General features: G+C 53.8%; 3 protein-coding genes across 3 annotated transcripts; 2 read left to right on the forward strand and 1 right to left on the reverse strand.

Moving 5' to 3' along the window:
* Positions 1 to 3,395: 3,395 nt before the first annotated feature.
* BDZ83DRAFT_577418 (peptidase family M20/M25/M40) lies at positions 3,396 to 5,317 on the forward strand (the record flags this gene model as incomplete). The annotated part of the gene is made up of 3 exons (XM_060505019.1): positions 3,396 to 3,748; positions 3,860 to 5,097; positions 5,163 to 5,317. 3 exons carry the CDS (start codon positions 3,396 to 3,398, stop codon positions 5,315 to 5,317), a joined length of 1,746 nt encoding a protein of 581 aa, XP_060365069.1.
* A 142-nt stretch (positions 5,318 to 5,459) lies between these two features.
* Positions 5,460 to 10,971, reverse strand: BDZ83DRAFT_315545 (WSC domain-containing protein). The gene is made up of 2 exons (XM_060502332.1): positions 10,679 to 10,971; positions 5,460 to 10,550 (listed from the first exon to the last, which is right to left on the reverse strand). The coding sequence occupies exons 1-2, from the start codon at positions 10,757 to 10,759 to the stop codon at positions 5,619 to 5,621; spliced, it is 5,013 nt and encodes a 1,670-aa protein (XP_060365070.1). The 5' UTR covers positions 10,760 to 10,971; the 3' UTR covers positions 5,460 to 5,618.
* Positions 10,972 to 16,044: 5,073 nt separating this feature from the next.
* Positions 16,045 to 18,875, forward strand: BDZ83DRAFT_620851 (uncharacterized protein). The gene is made up of 2 exons (XM_060508217.1): positions 16,045 to 17,821; positions 17,874 to 18,875. Exons 1-2 carry the CDS (start codon positions 16,172 to 16,174, stop codon positions 18,615 to 18,617), a joined length of 2,394 nt encoding a protein of 797 aa, XP_060365071.1. The 5' UTR covers positions 16,045 to 16,171; the 3' UTR covers positions 18,618 to 18,875.
* The last annotated feature ends 355 nt before the right edge of the window (positions 18,876 to 19,230 follow it).

A 19,230-nucleotide genomic window follows, 5' to 3' on the forward strand; every position in this document is an offset into this window, starting at 1 on the left:
GAGAAAGACGAGATGACTCGGAAACGGATCTCCCAAAGTTTCACACGAAGGGCTTGACCCCAACAAAATCCTGGGATTTGCATGTTCTTGTACAAAGTTTCACACACTTCAATGTTCAATACTTATTCTTCACCCATTATACCCTCCCTCTCACACCGACGTAATCGTGACAATCTGCGTCTTGACGTGAAACGCCATGTCTCGGTTCTTGGCATCGATGCCCGAATCCGGGGAATGCGAAGGCAAGGCGTTCCTCAAATCTTCTATGTTCCCCCTCGTCTGATTTAATCTTTCTTGCGTAATTTGTCAGCTAAATTTTGTCGTAGGTTTACCGAGTCAGCTATACCAACGTCCCAACTTCCATCCCACCATCTACTATAGCACCACGTGTAATTATTCTCTTTCAGACCAGATGCACAACACAACCAACGTCCGAACTGGCGAAATTGTCCAAATGGCTTAGTGTGGTCTGATGTGAAGTCATCACAAGTCGTTCAAAAACCCCCCACCAAAAAAGATAATCCCTTACGACGATCGGCTAAGAGCCAGGGGTGCGTAAGGCGAGGAAACATCGCGGGAATCCACAGCTACAAGTCATTTCGCGGGGAGTCAAAACTCTAAAAAAAAAAAAAAAAAACTGACAGAAAGAGCTTTCCCTTGCAAAAAAAAAGATCCCGCATTGCTGATCGCTGCTAGTCAACGCCCAGAGAGAGCTTTGTTGCATCCGGCCGGCTGGGCACTTTGCTGCGGATAGTATGTACGGAGTAGTCCGCGTGGGCAAAGCCCGGTGGGAGAAGTCTAAATACCCTAGTGCCAAGTTCGAGAGAAATTTGGAAAATCCCCCCAACTTATCCGTACACCCCTTCTCTACGGCATCCGTCCGAAACGAAACATAAACTATCGGAGACGGGCGGCCGTTGAAACTTTGACAAAGACGGGATGGGCAGGCTTCCCATGCCTCTTCCGGTGTATCGAACACCATCAACGGCCGACGAAGCCGCGTGGAAGCCGGGCAACAAGCGGGCCACGCTGGCTCACTAGGCATTCAAATGAGAGCGAAACGAATTCGAAAACACAGTCCCTCTGTCTCGCAGATCCCGTCCGTCCCAAAGCTTGCACCTCCACCATCGGCGATTGACGTCGTTTTCCATCTCTTCTTCTGCCCGCCCGCAGCCGTCGAGTCATCAGCTGTCGCAGCCCTACCGGCCTAGAACTTCGGACTGGCTGGGGAATCTTGGCGACCGGACCAGCCAGAACCCGCCTGGGCAACGACAAGGAATCGACATCCTGCAAAGGCCGTGACGGCGGCGGGACCCAACCAAAAGACCGGTTCGAAGACCTTACAGAGCGAAGACGATAATCATCAGCCATACCCACCGAGGTGGGTGGTTCGGGTTCTCGAAAGAAACTTCCGATGCCAAGCGATAGCGCTTCAGCCTGGGGACTCTGTCTCAATGGACCTACAAAACAAGCGAAACGTTTGCACACGCCTCCCGGTGTCGATCCCTTTGGAAGTGTTGAAGCGATGAGTTCGGCGAATGAGGTTCAAGACGCTGACTTACCATCCGACGACAGAGTTTACTAGGAGAAATACCAACTCCACCCGCTGAGCAGAAAAGTGCAGCTTCTCTGACATCCAACGACGGCCGCTGCTATGCTCGCGTATGAGCCTCATGGTCTGGTCAGACATACTACGCGGCTTACTCGGGGCGCTGCGTTCATTTAACCACGGCGTCGATTTTCACAAGTCATTCTTGCTGTACCTAACAGAAGACTGCTCTTTCCGACACTGACACGGCGAAGAGCGAGCCATGAAGCCCAACGTCTGGCTATCTGTCTGAGATTCGGCGGACGGAAGCCAGTGTCAGTTCCTAGGACAAGCCGTTGTCATACGTCATCGATGAAAAGGTCTGATGGAATGGTCACGGTCTCAAATTATAGGAGCTGCCTCTATAAAGGATTCCTTCTTGAGGACGCTTCCAAGGCCTCCCGGTAAGCTAGCTGGGCCGTACGTCACAATAGGAGTCCATTTCCCAATTTGACGGTATCAATGTAGCTCTGGTAAATTGCCCAGATGGCGCGAACTCCTGTTTCGTTACGAAGTCTCTTTCCTTCGTAATGAAGTTCCTCACTCAGACGTCACCTATCAGCCTCGGAAAGAGCCCCAGGGTATCGAGAAGAGCACAGTGTAACAGGAGTGGCCCAATCACATGATAGTATTGATGGAAAAAGATGCTGTTGCCAGCTCGTGCGATATATTTCCCCTCTGAGATGGCCTCAGTCGCGAAATGATGCCGAAAAGAAAGGCTTCTCTGTCGATCATGGGCAAGTTGCGGAACCAAGCCACGAGCAACGGGAGCAGTCGTGACGGTGCTTGGCACGAATCCCGATGAGCCCCGCACATCGGCCGGGAACCCCGCGCCGAAACCGGCGATCCGGGCGCCGGCGCCGTTGTAAACTTGTTGAGCCAACATGAAAATAAAGGAAGAGCTGCCACCTCTATGACCTGCGAGTAAAAAAACCCTGTAGACGAATATTGAATTACCTTTTTCGATTCTAATGTCTAGCATTCATATCCCACTGACCACCGAATCGAGCATCATCAATCCCCAAAACACAATTTCCAACTTCTTCAAAATAGCCGACCGGACGATACCCGACGCAACTGACTTGGATCATCCAGCAGCCAGCCAATCACCTCATCCTCTTAGACCTCCACGCTCCGATTAGGAAGGTCCCACAATCCCAAAAAAGTTGCCCGCGGCATCTCTCCGACGAGACGATTGCATGATAGCACATCATCGCTCAATGCTCCCCTTCTCTCTAAACCTCTCCGTCTCATTGGAGCTCCCTCCGACATCTCCGTATCGGCACCGGCCGCAAACCTCCCCCATTCACCCGCTCAGCCAACGGTTCACATCCAAACGACCACCCCCATCCCCGGGTCTCCTAAACCTGGCTTCGGCAAAGGCTGGGGTCCAATGCCGTTATCAATAAACCCCACCAAGCTCCTATCTCGGCGGGGAAAGCTCTACGTTAGTATGTAGGATCGACTGAGAAGGTTGGAGAGCTCTCAAGCAGGAGCTTAGCTGTGCCTATCACGCAATGAGTCCCGGCACGGCAAATATGGATTCGGTGTGCTTGCATACATAATGACGTTCACCCGTCCCTGACCAACCCTTTGCTGTGATTTCCTTCCTTTCCCTCAATTCTCGACATTTTCAGGAGTCAAGTGTGGCGGTGTTGCTAGTCCAAGGCTCTACTCTCTCGACCCGGGGAACATTGAGGTTGCTCAACCCGCGACCATTTGATGACTTGAATTGGTCCATCATATCGTTAATTGCCAACACAGAACTCTCTACTCGCTTCCCCTCGGGACGAAACCAAAGCCCAAAATGCGATCCCAACTCCTCCTAACCCTCCTCTCCGCAAAACTCGCAACATCCTCCTCCCCGTTCTACACCGAGCCCCAGTATCCCATCATCGAGACCAAGGATGCCTCTACCTTGTCCTCCCCCTCCTCCTTTAAATGCGACCTCCCGCCCCCCGTAACCCCCTCCGACGGCCTCCCCTCCGCCCGCGACCTCTTCACCTCCAAAGCCGCCGTCCAGAAACAAGTCGAGCGGCACGCGGCTCTCGTCCGCGTCCCGTCAATCTGCTACGACGATCTCGGCGATTTCGACAAGGACGAGCGCTGGAACGTCTTTTATGAGCTTCATGATGTGTTGAAGAAGACATATCCCGTCTTGTAAGCCCTCTCCCCCAGTCCTCCCTCCTTCTATCCTCTTGTTCTTCCAACCTTTCCGTTATGATACTCTTCATATATCAAAGAAGGAAGAAGCAACTAACACAAACAAAGCCACGCCCGCTCAACACTCGAAAAAGTAAATACCTTCGGCCTAGTCTACACCCTCAAGGGAACAGACCCATCCCTCAAACCCCTCCTCCTCGCAGCCCACCAAGACGTCGTCCCCGTAGCCGACGCCGCCACCTGGACCTACCCGCCCTTCTCCGCCCACTACGACGGCGAATGGATGTGGGGCCGCGGCGTCTCGGACGACAAGAACTCCTTCACAGCCCTCCTCTCCGCCCTTGAAACACTTCTATCCCTTCCCGGTAACGATGGAAGCTACGCCTGGTCCCCGACCCGGACAATCATCCTCGCCTCCGGCTTCGACGAAGAGTGCTCCGGCGCCCGCGGCGCAGGTCACATCGCCACGCACCTCCAGCAGACATGGGGCAACGACAGCATGGCCCTCGTCCTAGACGAAGGCGGCATGGGTCTCCAGCAGCTCGACGACGGGCGCACGCTCTACGCCCTCCCCGCCGTCATGGAAAAGGGCCACGTCGACATCTGGATCAATCTCCACGTCACAGGCGGCCACTCATCCGTCCCCTTCCCCCACACTGGTATCGGCATCGTCTCCGAAATGGTCGTCGCCCTCGAATCGAACCCCTACTCCCCTAAACTCACAACCTCCAGCCCCCTGTACGAACACATGGTCTGCCAGGTGCGCTATTCCCCCGACGCCCAACCCAAAATCACCCAGCTCTTGGAGGAAGGTGACCTCGACGCCCTCGCGGCGGAGCTCATCTCCATCGATCGGCCGACGCACTACCGCCTCCAGACCTCGCAGAGCGTAGACTACTTCCAGGCCGGCCAAAAAATCAACGCAATGCCCGAGAAGATCAAGGTTGGCGTCAACTACCGCGTCGCACCGCAGAACAGCATCCCCGAGATCCAGCACAATGTTGTCAAGTACATCAGCGGCATCGCTGAAAAGTACGGCATCAAGATCAAGGCCTTTGAGGGTGACGACGAGTACGAAAAGTACGCTGCGCTGCACAAGGCAAAGGACATTGGGTTGATGAAGAAGCTCGAGGACGGCGTGAAACCCTTGTACGATGTCGATTACAACGGCACGCTCTTCCTCAGCCGCACACAAGCGACGCTGCCTGCTCCCATCTCACCCACCACCGGACCGATCTGGGATCTATTCTCGGGGACGCTGCAGTCCAGCTTCCAGTTCGACGGTGGCAAAGTCGTTCCCGTGGGCGAGTTGATGACGGGAAACACCGACACTAGGCACTATCTGGGTATGTTTTCTGTCAGCGACTGGCATAAATCCCAGAAATATGGACGACGAGCTAACAAATGGCAGGCCTTACTGGCAACGTCTACCGTTTCGTACCTATCCGCAATGGATACACCATCAATGCCCACACCATCGACGAGAGGATCAATTTCGATGCACACATGGAGATCCTGAGATTCTACTACGACCTCATTCGCAACTTTGATGCCGCAGAAGTCTAGGCAACTAACAGTTATGAGTGACACTATGTTCAGAGACGTGTGAGGAGCAGGGTTTGGCCTTGATCAATTCGATGAAGGCATGATTGTAGAGCGAGGATTCAAATGTCGACGAACTGATGATGTGATATGAACAAGATAATTTAATTTGAAGCGAAGTCTAGATATGCAAGTGATTGTACGGCATCCAATCTGAGGGTATGCCTGGGTATGTAAAAAATAACATGCTGAAAAGATCCGAGGTCTTCTAAGACAGACCACTATTATGCAATAAATTTTGAAAACATTAGATGGCATCGACCCATCAGTTTACCGTCTGTGTGACTAGAGGCCCGCCAGTTGTAGGCCAGGCTACCGCAGTCGACAGCGCGTACAAGTCAAACATGCGCGGTCCGCCGCAATAGTTGTTCGTGGCAGTAGTAGTCGTGAGCACACCGTTCGTTGAGAATGTGCTAACGCTGCCGTAGCAGTAATCCTTGCAGGCGCCGCGTCCGACCAGTGACGTGACGGCAGCACCGTTGAACTCGAAGTTGCTACCGCCGTAGCACTCGTGGTGGTATTCCATGAAGACATACGCCAACTTGGTCGTCGAGGTTGGCGAGTTGCTGAAGAGCGAGTTGGCGTAGCCAATGCAAAGCTCGGGAGTACCGCTGTTGTTGGCGAATAATCCGGGCAGTGCATGTCCATTGCCGGTGTCCTGGAAACAACCAATGTAGTAGTAGCCGTTTGTGGGCGTGGCAGTCGGACCGGCAGTAGTGCTTGCGAGGGAAGAGCTGCTTGCTGTGGTTGATGCGGGGACAGTGGGTACGGGGATGGTTGAGGAAGAGGATGTCGGCGGCGCTGCAGAAGAGCTGCTACTGACGGAGGTGGTTGTGAACGCCACGACAGAGCTAGACGAAGAGCTTGACGAGAAAACGGGTGAGCTAGAGCTGCTGGAGGACGAGCTGGAAACTTGCGAAGAGCTGGTAACAATGGGTGATGAAGAAGAGGACGAAGTGAGTGCACTCGAGCTGGAAGAATCGCTGGCAGTTTGGCCTGTGAATGCAGCCGATGACGAGGAAGATGCCGAGCTGCTTGACTGGACAATGGAGGAAGAGCTCGACGGAAGATCGGTTGATGAAGATGATACCGACGAGGCAGAAGAGCTCGAGCTCAAGATCGAGGAGGTTGTCTGAATAGACGACGTCGATACCATAGTGAATGATGAGATGACAATTGTTGAGGAAGTCGATACTACAATGCTTGAAGACGAGCTGGAGCTGGCTGGGGAGAATGTGTACAGGTCAAGACGCCCACCAGCACCACAGTATTGAAGCGCATTACCCTTGCAGACCATGTTGCAGTCTGTCAGGGCAGCCGGCAAGGATCCAGCGTTGGTGGTATTGCCGCAGAAGCATTCCCGGGCGTACTCGACACCCATGTACTGCCAGTTGCCGGCAGAGCAAAAGGTGGCGCAAGCTTCGATAGTCATGGTATCCGCGGCAGTGAAGGCACCAGTCAAGGCACGAGTGTTGCTACCTTCGGTCTGGCAACCCAAGAACTTGTAGTTGCCGGCTTGAGGGGCATGCTGAGGAGCCGAGGGAACCTTGTTGGGGATCGTGTTGCTGTAGACTGACAATCTAGCTCCGCCTCCGCACAAACCAGTCTTGGAGCCAGCACATGGCATAGAACAGTCCGACTCCGAGGCAGAAGTTTGGGACGCCTTCACGTCCCAGCCGCAGAAGCACTCACGGCTGTATTCGACACCAAAATAGTTGAAGGCTCCTCCGTTGTAAGCGCCGGCGCTGCAGAATGTGGCGCACTTGTCCAAAGTCATGTCATCTGCAGCCAGGAAGGATTCAGCCAGCAGGCGAGTGCCGTTGATGAGGTCCTTGTAACAGCCAGAATATTGCCACTGGCCACTAATAACAGCTGGCATGGCGGAGTTGATTGGCGACATGACCATTGTAGACGAAGGGCTAGAAGAGGAGGTGCTAGACGAAGAGGTCAATGTGGAAGAGGCCACTGTGCTTGTAGCCGGCGTGCTGCTGGCGGACGACAAGCCAATGGAACTCGAGCTGCTAGATAGTCCTGTTGCGGAGGAACTGCTGGAGATCGCGCTGCTGGAAGAAGATCCGCTGGCAGAGGTTGTGGAAACAGTGACAGCACTGCTAGAAGACACAATGCTTGAGCTGGAGCTCGTAGCAGCTGGTACCGATGAGCTGGAGCTGGAGCTTGGGGCGTTGAGAGAAGTGTAGAAACCGGCAATATCGAATGAAGTGATGTCAGCGTACAAGCTCATGTGGCCACCATCACCTCCGCAGGCCTGGGTATCGTCACCTGTGCAGTCAAAGGTGCAAAGGTTGAGAGACTCAGATCTGTACGTCGAAGGGGTTTTGATGCTTCCACCACACCAGCACTCTTGGTGGTACTGCACTCCAGAGAGAATGTAACCCTTAGCAAGGCAAAGAGTCTGACATTGCTGAAGAGTGTTTGTCTTTTGCTGATCAGCCGTGTTGACCGAGGTCTGCAAGTTACGGCCGGCACTGCTTGTGTCTTGGAAACATCCAACCCATTGATAACGCGCGGTGCCATTCGTGAGGAGAGGTCCGACCTGCTTCGAGACAACAGTGCCGGAGAAGGCGATGTTGTGCAGTCCAGACGCTTGGCCAGTGGTAGGATCATTACCGTCGGAGCTGATGGTCCACAGAGCCTTGAGCGCTTGAGACGGATGGTTGGGCTGGACAGGCGCAGCGTGAATGCCGACGCTGCCGATGGCACATGTACCAGCAGCAACCTGTGTTCCCTCGGTAAGCTCGGCAGTAGGGTTCAAAGCAAACAGCTGAGGCGTCGCAGGGGGCTTGGAGATGGTAATCGTCAAGGGCGCGCCACCCTTGTTGCAGACTCGGATTTGCTTGTCGACCGAAGTGCCAGCAAGAACATTGCCAAAGGCGACGCTGTAGTCTGTGAGTGCGTTCCAGTTGCCTGCGCCGTCGGAGAGTTCGAACGTCACAGCGGGAGCATCGTTGACGGAGGCGCTCAACGTGAGGACAGAGGAACCACCGTTAGACCAGATGGCGACCTTTGAGGAGTAAGAGCCCGCTGTTGATTGGAAGAAACGGAGAGGAACCGAAAGACTCTTTCCAGAGTCTAAAGTAGAACCGACAGCAGGGAAGCCCGAGGAAGTGAATCCAGCACCCAGAGTGCCGTCGTTGGTGAAGTTGGTGTAGGTACCAGCAGTGTCCTGCCAAGCAAATCCAGTAAAGGTGAGGGTGCCGTTACCGATGTTCTGGAGCAGAGCAGTGGCGGTGAGACCATCGGGTGAATCGCGCAGTACGAGTCTTCCGAATGTGATATCCGATGGGGTCGCCTTGAGAAAAGCTCCTTGCTTGACGACGGTGCCCTGAACTGTTACAAAAGTGCTCGCGGCGTAGTCTGCCGAGGCGTTGACAGCAAGTGTGATAGCACTGGTGAGAAAGCCAGGAACGACCTTAGCGGCAGTGTTTGAGAGATCCCAAGTGACGTTCAGGTTGAAGGATGTGCCTGCAGTCACGGCGCCTTTGGGGAGAGTCGAGTTGGAGCACGACCAGGACGCGTCGGCGACGGAACATCCAACCACACCAGCCAAGGCGACATTGGCCTTGCAGCTGACAGTGGCGCTCGCGGTAGATCCAAGTTCCAGGGAGCCAAAGTCAAGAGGAGAAGTGCAGTTGACGGCAGAGTTTACCGGGGCACCGAAACAGACGAGCTTGTTGGCGTTGACGTGGAAGAAGACTCGGCCATCGCCGAAAACGGGACGCTGGTACTTGTTTGTGCCTTGAGATGAAGGAAGGGTGATGGGAACCATGACACCGTCCTGGGGAATAGCCTTGAAAGCCATGAGACCCGTGTTGACATCAGTAATCCAAACGATTCCAGAACCAGCCTTGCCATTGTCGGAGGTAACTGTCATTTGGCCAACGCCAACACGGCCGGCGGAAATCCAGGAAGACTGGCCAGCAAGACTGAACTGCGGCACGCCCTTGGAATCGAAGCCGAGCTTGTAAGCAACAAGGGCTCCGCCGACAGTGGTTGCATAGATGTAGCCTCCCTCAGCAGGGTAACTGCCGAAGCCGCCATACAGAGAGCCACCAAGCTCGATAGTCTGCAAAACACCATCACCACCGTCTGCGGCCTGACGGAATCCACCAAGGTTGTCTGCGTTGACCACGTATGTTCTGCCCTTCTTTCCTGCGGTCACACCAATGCGGTTAACACCAGCGCCCTTGAAGACAGAGCCGTCGAGGACAGCAAGGCCAGAGGATCCGACATCGCGGTCACCGGCATCGAGCGCGACGTAGTCGTAAGGCTGGAAGTAGTCGATAAGTGACCATTTACCAGTAGCCGACAGTTCCATCTTGACGATACACTCATCGAGGGTTGACATGGAAATTCTACCACTCGCCGGGACATTGCCATTGGCGTGTCCCTGACCGTTACCAGCCACGAAGTAGACGTTGTTGCCGATGGTAGGCAGACCCATACCACTCTGCCAGATACCTGCCTTGCCGCTTCTTTCGTTGGTAAGGTCCAGAGCCTGGGGGCTAGGCGCACCGGGAGCTGCTTCCGTCGCCCACATGCTGACGGGGCCGACTCCTGGAGTCTTGCTGACCGAGACGATGTAGCCGGTGTAGTTCCAGCGGCCGCAGTGTGATCCAAATGCAGCAACAATGTGGCCATTGAGTTCCGTCAGGGCTGGGCGCTGCAGGGCCACACCACCAACGAGATACCGGCCACGATCATTGTCGGCATTGATACCGTCAATGAGAGTCGGGAAGCCAGAGACATCTTCGAGGCTAGGAATCCGAAGGGCGTACATCTTGTAGACTCCGTTGGCGGTACCGGAGGTGGTTCCGTCCCGGTATCCTTTTGAAAAGAGGTACATGATATCGGTGTTGGGATCGATGATGGGGGTACCCGTAACACCGATGAAGTCGGGGATATCACCGCAGTTGCTGTCGGCGGCGAGAAAGGGTGCTTGAAGGGTTCTCTCCATCAAGCTCTTGCCAGTCTTGCCGTCAAAGACACGAATGATGTTCATCTCGGAGGCGGTGATGACAAGCTCGGATCCGCCATTGGGCGTGTAAACCAGGGGCTTGGCGAGCCAATTTTCCTTGGCATTGGGGGATTGGAACGTCCATAAACTCTTGAAGCCTGAAGAGCCGGCGATGTTGGGGTTCAAGTTGTGATTGGGAAGATAGCCGGATTGCGGTGCATCCTATCAGGGGAAAAGCAGTCAGTGTTAGACACTTGGTGAATTATACCCACATGGGGCTGGCATGCGGAGGTCTCGCCGGCTGCCGAGTTGCAAGCCAGTGTAAGTGGGAACAGAGGAACGGAACTTACAGCATCGCGGTATGAATCGGTAGAGGCAAGTGAAGCAACAAGCACCGGCAATGAAGCCAGCAATCCTAGTGAGAGTCTCATGCTGGGCTGTTGAAAAATGAAAGCAGTTAACAATCGAATGCCTGCTTCGAGTATAACAGTCCCAGAAGTGCCGCGAAAAGTGAATGAAGATGAGCACTTGGTGATGATGGCATGCTCGAACCAGTCCGGGGCACAGGGCGGATAATAAACAAAAAGCGTGTGCCTGCCAAGTCTGCAGGCCAAGCTCAAGGTCTCAAGGTCTGAACTGTCTGATGGTCGGGGGGCGATACAACAGAGGACGAGCAGGGCAGCTGTCGTCTGCTTCGAGACCGTTATTAGTCGAACACATGGCGCGAGCTAGGGCCGGTCGAAGGCAGTTAGCCGGCGATGCAGAAGCCCCTCCCAGGGTGACTACAAGCGCGAGAGTCTATTGTAGGGTGTACGGAGTACTTGGACGGTAACCGTATGAGTGAGGTAAATCGGCGCACCCATGTCTAGGATGGGCTGGATTTGGGTTGTTTCGACTGGCGATGTTGGGTTCCGTAGGGATGGTGCGGATAGCCAAGCCTAGTTTGATTAGGGCGAGATATTGAAGGCGCCAGAGACATTTCAGGACAAGCGGAAAAAGCACAGCTGGGTAAGCAGGGAGTCTTGTCTTGGGAGGGGGTCGATCCGGCAAGGACCGTCTAAAACACCACCAAGTGAACGCACGCTCATGCTCTGAGCGCAAAGACGCGTAGACAAGACTGGATTCGCAAAGGCCAAGACAGATGCATGGTCAGAGAGCTTGGGAACCAAGGGAGCGGAACGGGACCGGGCACGACGGCGACGGCGACAGACGACTATGCTCGACTGGCTGTGAAGGCATCAAGCACATGTTGGTTGAAGCCATGCGCCTATGTGCCCATGGGGACTCGGGGAAGGGCCACAATGTGTCCAGACTGTCGGATGGATCCGTGGAGAAGGCTATGTGACGAGCCAGGATTATTCGGATGGCAGGCCTCTCGTCCAGAAGCGAGGCAGCGCCATTGATTCTCTCTCCATCTTTCACACACACACTCTCTCTCTCTCTCTCCCTCTCGCTCCGTTTTCTAGGTTGAAATCCACTTGGTCTGGAGCTGTTATGGGCTTGAAGGCTGAAGCTGGTGACTCGTGAGGTTGGGTTCAGTTCAGCACATCAGCAGCCGCAGCCGCAGCCGCAACCTAACGGTATTCGCGCCTCTTCACTCTTGCACCCAGCTGGTCGGACGAAGCTTTGTGGCTTTTGGTCTCGGGTTAAGCGTTTGCCTGGGTAACTGCACCATCAAATTCTTCCATTGTCATCGAGTTGGAGCTGAAGCGGCCGAGAGGCGTAAGAGAAACAATCGGCGTGGTTCAATTTTGTGTCTAGACCTCGAAGGGGAAGAAAACGGCCGACGCGGGGCGGTAGCTAATTACTTGTTGCCACGAATAGATTGGCTTGGTGTTGGTTTGCGGTTCCTTTTTTTGCATATCGGCAGAATGAGATCTTCGCAGGCGCATCCGAAGATTGAAGACATGAAGAAGCAAGCAACAGACCAGTGACCACGGACACTGGCTTTGCTTGGTGCATCTGGTGCATGGGAGAGCCAAGATTCTAGTCGGGTGAGGCGTGAGAAAGGCAGCCAAAGAGCCCAAAAAAAGAAATCAAACGGAGGAGAGCAGGGAATGTGGCCTGGGGAAGATTAAGTGGCTTTTCTGTCTAAGCCCGATATGGAGTTATGGGGTCTTGAAGCGAAGGGCGGCGTAGGCGGGGACAACCCTCGAATCACGCACCTGCCTTCTGCGACACTGAACACAATGGATGAGAAAAGGGCACTTGTCTCGAGCAGCGTAAGGTAGGTACAGAGTAAACGTACTTTTGGCAAGGCGAGAGAGAGAGTGCCAAGTCGCGCACCTGCACCTGCACTTACACTTCACCTACACTTGCATTTAAGTGTCCGGCGCGGCTGCACCTAGCCACGTCGCACTTTTCAGAAAAACACCACGAGTATTTTTTCTCTGGCATAAGGTACTGCCTACCTACCTAGGTACAGAGTGATGTGCTCGGAGAAATTTGCATTGGCTGCTTGACTCCATCATCTTATTGTGCATAAGGTTACTGGCGCTAGCCATGCACGCTGCTGCACGCTGCACTCTGCAAGGGCGACAGCACGCGGCTGGGGTTCGGCCGGAGAGAAGCTACCGCGGAACACCTGAGAAATAGCGTCCACGCTTTCTCCCTGGCCCATGGAAATGCACGTTTTCTTCTGAGGTACCTCGTACGAAGTATCCGTATACGTACACCATCGTGAGGGCATGAGGTGATGACGTCCACTCAGGAAGTTGGAGGGAGGCAGGGTGGCCCCTCGCTGGCTTCTTCACCAAGCTCACTTTGACACGAAGCCGTGACTATTGAATCTTAATCCTCGACCTTATCATCGTATAAGGTAGGTAAGTTACCTTAGGAGGGGAAGAACGAGGAGGCAAGCCTGAGGCAAGCCACCTCATGCTAAGGTAGGTACAACTTCAATTGCCAGTGATGTCCTGCCATCGTCCTCCTCCTTCTCTCCCGCTCTTTCCAGCTTGGGCGGGAGACGACGCAAGTGACAGGAGCGGAGGAAGAGGAAGGACGGCCGTCCCTGCCATCCACTGCTACGAATACACGTGCTTGCCAGCCGGACGACGGGGCGCACCTTCCGCTGCCCTTCCAAGAGTGGGGGTGGCAGGGTGGCGGCCCAAATAATCGGTTCCAACATGTTTTGGGGGCAGGTGCGGTTGTTTGTTCACGCCTTCCCCCTGTACTGCCGGTCCTGCCTTCCAACTTCCTGCCTCCGGTGCACTCACCCCGCCGTTGAACATCACCACGAGGCTTCGGTCCGGTCTTCGTGGCGGATAAGCAGTGTTTTCAGCTTCTCGCCGACTTGTGTCCCCGTGCCTCTTTGATTTTTCCCCTTCATCGTCACCGCCTGTTTGCCTCGAGTTTGCACTTTGTCGCCTTATGTGAGATGCCGTCTCATTACGGATGCGTCTCTCATAAATACCATGAGCAAGCAACAACCGCCACACCACGTCAGGCCCAGCTGAAATGGCCTTTCCTTTCTTTTTCACGCAACTTGTTCCACCAAACCACGAAAACACAAATGGAGCATTGATAGATCTCAAACATTGGCTTCACATTGGCACTCGGCTGCATCGTGACAGACGCCCCCAAAGCCCCCCTCTCGTACGACGCGCTGCCCATCGTATGCCGACACCCTCATTGCAATTCTGCACTTGGTCGTCGTTCGTCTTCATCCCGCGGCACTTTTACTTCCGAGTCATCGCCTTCCTTGCAGGCTGCAGCCGTCGCGTCCCGAGTGCAACTCTGCAAACCAACGTAGGGCGCATAAAGAGCAATTTTGCACACAAACTAGTCAGTCATCATTCGTCGGATGTTTTCTTCATCCCAAGGTCTGTTCGTTACTTTACGGATACTCCCTTCTGCGTCGTCCCATCTCACATGGCCATCCCTTGGCTTGGCTGCAGTCACTTCAGTAGGTAGTCTCTCGTCGTCTCATGTCGAGAACCACAGCCCATCACACACACACACTCTACGTGCCCTTAGGTTTGGTTCCTTTTTTCAACCATGTATGTTTGTACTTACTAATTTGTGTAAGCGCGGCGCCAATGTAAGGTACCATCGGCACTCTTCACCCCCTGACACAAACAACTTTCCCATCAACCTTCTATCTTTGTCTTTTATTCTCACCATCAGCCGTTTCCCTCAGACTCGAAGAGTGACTGAGAGGCTATCTTAGTCGGAATATGATCGAATAGCCTGATCAGGCAGTTCGCTCGGGTACACTCACAGATTGAAGATGCGGCTACCCAGCTTGGGCAGACTACGAATGGGGCCTGCCTCTTTTCGGCCATTATTCCGAAGCCACGCCGATTCAGCGTCCGGTGAAGCTTCCAAAGTGCCGACAGTCGCGCCATTTCTGCTGTCTTTACCACCCTGACGGAGAGGCTGATACAGCGACCGCTGTTCTGTCTTCCATCATGAATGAAGGACTTTTTTTGCGGCTTCGCACAGCTCCAATGGTAACGGCCATGTTGCAACTCCGATCAACATATTATCGGCCCCCTTTTCTTCTCACCCTAGTCTCCGTTCATTCTGAGGGCCCCTTCTTGATGCCTCGCAGCTCGGCAAGTCGCCGTCCGTTTCGAGGTACTCAGTCTCGTCAGTCGCGTCTCAAGAGCATTCACGACGCCGTAATGTCGCAAAGTGTTCTGGCCTCATCCGCGAATATGATGGCGCGCAATCTGACAGTGCCTCGAGTGTTTCAGTTCGGTTGACATTGTCAATCATCTTTCAAGTGACAAGATGAATTAATTGCCCTGGTCCCGAGTCCTCGGGATTGGCTTTGATCTCATGGGGCCACGTCAAAAAAAAAAACTGTCGCAAGTCGCATCCCACATGGCAAGTTGCGGCTCACGAAGCTTCAACCCTTCGCAAGATGTGGACGGAACAGCACCAGCGGTGAGGCGTTCTTCTACCAGAGCCATCTCAAAACCCATTTCAGCTGGATGTGTTTCAGATCTACAGAGCGGTCTGCCAAGCCATCTCTTGGTCAAAGCCACGCTTTGCAGGTGCCAAAAGTTGTTGCCAAGGAGGATGCCGTCGCCGCCACCACATTCGTGTGTTTTCTCTTGTTTTTTTATTATCTTCCGCGAGCCGGTCCCCGAGCGCCCATTGTTTACCACGTCGATCATAACGCCACATTCGCTGGCGGCGTAGCTTTCTCTTGCCTCGGATCTTAGAAGCCTCGAACCAATCGTTCAGGGTCGACCGTCTCTCCCGTGCGGCTCTAAACGCCTCACTCCTTCATCTCAAGTTTGGACGAGAATTCGATGCTAGTTCATCTCGGTTTTTCTGTACCACGTTGTTGCTCCACTCAACGCCCCTGACTTCTCAGCTCGTCACAGCAACGGCACCTCTTTGAACCGCTACGGAGACCATTACTAGAAGGAGTTATCGCAAGATACGCTATTTGGTCAGCTCCATCACTTTGTTCTTATTCATCCTGCGATTAGCCAGTCAAGCACGGTTTCCCGGTGGTGCCAGACCACTTAAGCATGAATTACATTCTCTATCCCCGCAGAAAGGGCCGCAGTGGATTCATGAGTCAGGGATGGTCTGCGACGGGGGCGAACCCTTCTTGCAGAAAACACCTAAGAATACGAGTAGCTGAACGTTAGCGGCCTCGGCACTGCGACGCCGTGACCAGTCTCCACCGTGAAGACGAAAAAAGATTGAGGCGTCTGAAGTTTGCCGGTCGGTACTCGCGACGCTCAATTTCCCCTCCCGCATCTTCGACATCACTGTAATCAGACGACCAATCAACATCCGTCACCTCAACATCAGGTCGTGATATTGGTGGACTACGTACGCTCTGTTTGTATTGAGACCACTCATCGCGACTGAGGCCGGGAATGCTCGCACGCCTTGGTCTGGCAGGGCTTGTGGCCACCTGTGCCTCAGGGGCCTATGTGCAATGGCAGGGCTGTGAAGGTCCTTCAAGCAAGACAGATGTCTTGGTTCCCCAGAGTCTGAGAGCTACTTTGGTGCCGTCAGACGATGGGCGCCAGAACCAGTTGACCCTCCAGGTCGGGAGATGGATGGAAGAAGCGGAATGCCAGGATCTGGCTCGCAGGATGCCCTCTGCAACACTCGAATTTGAAATGCTGGGCCGGTCTGCTGTGTATCAGACCACAACCAAGACAACATGTGAAAAGCTCAATTTCTCCAAAAATTGGCGCTCGTCACTGATCAACCCTTTCAGCCTTCATTTGTCCATTTCAGAAGATATCGGTCATCTGCCACCATTGTCGACGTTCCATACGACTTTGCACCTCGAGGGAAACAACTCGGAGGAGATCAGCTGTCGTCAAGCAAATATCACTCCAGCACTAAGTTCAATTGTCACCTCAATTATCACTTACTCGACATGGGCCATCTTTCTCTTTGTACTCCTGGTCGGTATTCTACGCTCTACCTACAGCACACCGATTACGCTGGACGATGAGGATGACGAAGAGCAACGCTCGATCAGGACTGTCCTACCGAACGTGGGGGATTGTCTCCAGTACCTTCAGTTCATCTTCTTGACCGGCGGCCTCAGCTTGCGGTATCCCGGGTTCTACCAACCGGTCGTCAGCCACCTCAACTTATTTTCCCTCTTTGTGAACGGTCCAGTCACCCACGGCGTGGTATATGATAGGGTCGAGGACGGGATCTACGTATTGAATGGCACATACGGCGGTACGTATGGCCTGGAGCTCATGACCCAGATCGCGGGCGCACCAATGACAATGGACACTTGGCTGAACATGGTCGTTCTCATGTTCATCATCGCCTTGAGTGTCGCTTTGGTCATCGAGGTCGTCTGGTTCATGAAACGAAGTCGTGACTCTGACAGCGAGTTTTCACGGTCGGCCGGCGGCATGAGATACACGGCTAGCCGCGTCTTGCGTGGTATCTTGTCATACTTCATGTTTCCACTTGCGGCTTTGTCTTTTTACCAGCTCGATAACGCCTCGATCCTTCCCGCATACCATACATCAATGGCTGTCGCGCTGATTCTTGCCATGATGGCCGCTTTTATTTGGCTCATCCGAAAAATTCCTACCCGCAGCCTAGGCGTTCTGGTTTTCCATAGCACTAAGCGTTATCGACAGCTCCATGCCGCGGACGATGCCCGTCGCCGAGATGGGACTTTCATTTTTGTCTTGTTCGCCCTCACGTTTGTCCGCGGCGCCGCCGTCGGTGGGCTGCAGATTTCCGGGCCGGCTCAGTTGGCCGTCCTCGGTGCCTGCGAGCTTGTTCTCTTGGCTAGCATTGCCGGTTTTCAAGCATACTCGACCTTCTCCATTGGCAGCATTGCGGCGACCATTCGGCTTTGCAGCCTGATCTTCCTGGTTGCATTCCTACCCGGACTTGCGACACCAATCGGCGTCAAGAGTGCTATCGGATATCTTCTTCTAGCTGTTCATGGCGGCATGCTTCTACTCGGCTTCTTCGTCCCTGCTTTCTGTGAGCTGTCGAAATTTGTCAAGGGCTGGTGGACAGCACCGCGACCAGAGGTAAGCTTCGAAGGCGATGTGTTTGATATCTCTTTTGACATGCATCCTATAGATCTATGGCCTCCGCCAGCTCCGTCGACGTGAGGTGTCAAGAACCAACCTCGCCTCCATGTATACTTCCAGCACGCCAGACACATCGTATCCTGAGCCCAACGCCGTTGAATCACCCAACGCCGGCTACCTTCGGCCGACGTATCGGTCGGATAGTCCCAGCACCATGCACCTGGCCTCTTCCACTACCTCTAGTCGATACTTCCGGCCACCGCGGTCCAGTGCGTCTATTTCGTCGGTCGAGAACCAACGCAGTCTCGGCTCCTCATTATACACTTCCTCCACGCCTTCAAGAACGACGTCGACTTCAACCACGTTTATAGACAAGCACTCTGTCCAGCGATCCGAGTCAATCATGTCCCCCAGCCGGTTATCCGAGTCGACGGAGGAGGAGTCCAGTTCGACATCCCAGAGGTCACCCACCAGGCCTAGCGATGGACCTCTCGGGCCACGGTGGAACGACTATTCCTTCCGTGAAGCAGATCTCTACTACAACGTACCCCGCCCGCCACCAATAGAAAGGGCGTCAGAGGAGTTGCCTAGGCCACCAGCTCCGCGACCTCCCTTCCGGTCTTCGTCCGGACTATGGGCAAGAGTCACCGGTCAATCTGGCACGGGTGAGCAGGGGTTCCAGGTTGTCCGGCCTCGACCAGCCTCGGAGCAAGGCTTCGTCGTTCTTCGACCCAACAGGCCAAGTAATCTCGGCAACGGCGCTCTGGGAAGTACGCCCAGGGCGCCGCAGTGATTTTTTCTGTTCCGTAATCACTTTTACGACGAAGGATTTTCGTGAATGTAAACCGTTGAATCTTGGGACTTGTGTTTGCATCATTGTATATATAAAAGTTAACAGCATAATGCGGCGTTGGGGTGCATTGCTTTTCGGGCTTTTCATGGCAATTTGATTGAATGCCTGGCTAAACAATTTCCTCAATATTAAATATCCATTACAAGATCGGGCGCTTCCTTTCCGCATGATCTAAAGGATGAAGAAAGCCTACACCTGTTCACGCTTCAGTAGCATTCAGTCCATCTCAACCTCGTTATGGTACCTTACTTCATTCCTCGGCGGGCAGTTGCCTAATCCGATCCAGTGGGTCCCCTGGAACGTCACATGATTGGTCATGGCGACCCTAGCGAAACCACGACGACATGCCCGCATCTCAAGTTGACCTTGAGCTACAGATCAACAGCAACTCAGAACCTATCTCGGACAGCTATTTAAAATCAATATTATCACGTTAAAGAATTCATTGTAATGAAACTTGAGAAAGCCTGATGCCTAGAATGTCACGTGAGCTGACTCTAACTTCTGCCTGAAGGTGAGTACCATGAAATGGCATCTCAAGTTTCTGTATAAA

This window comes from Colletotrichum acutatum (assembly GCF_030867785.1).
Source record: "Colletotrichum acutatum strain CBS 112980 chromosome Unknown BDZ83scaffold_45, whole genome shotgun sequence".
NCBI classification, from domain to species: Eukaryota; Fungi; Ascomycota; class Sordariomycetes; order Glomerellales; family Glomerellaceae; genus Colletotrichum; species Colletotrichum acutatum.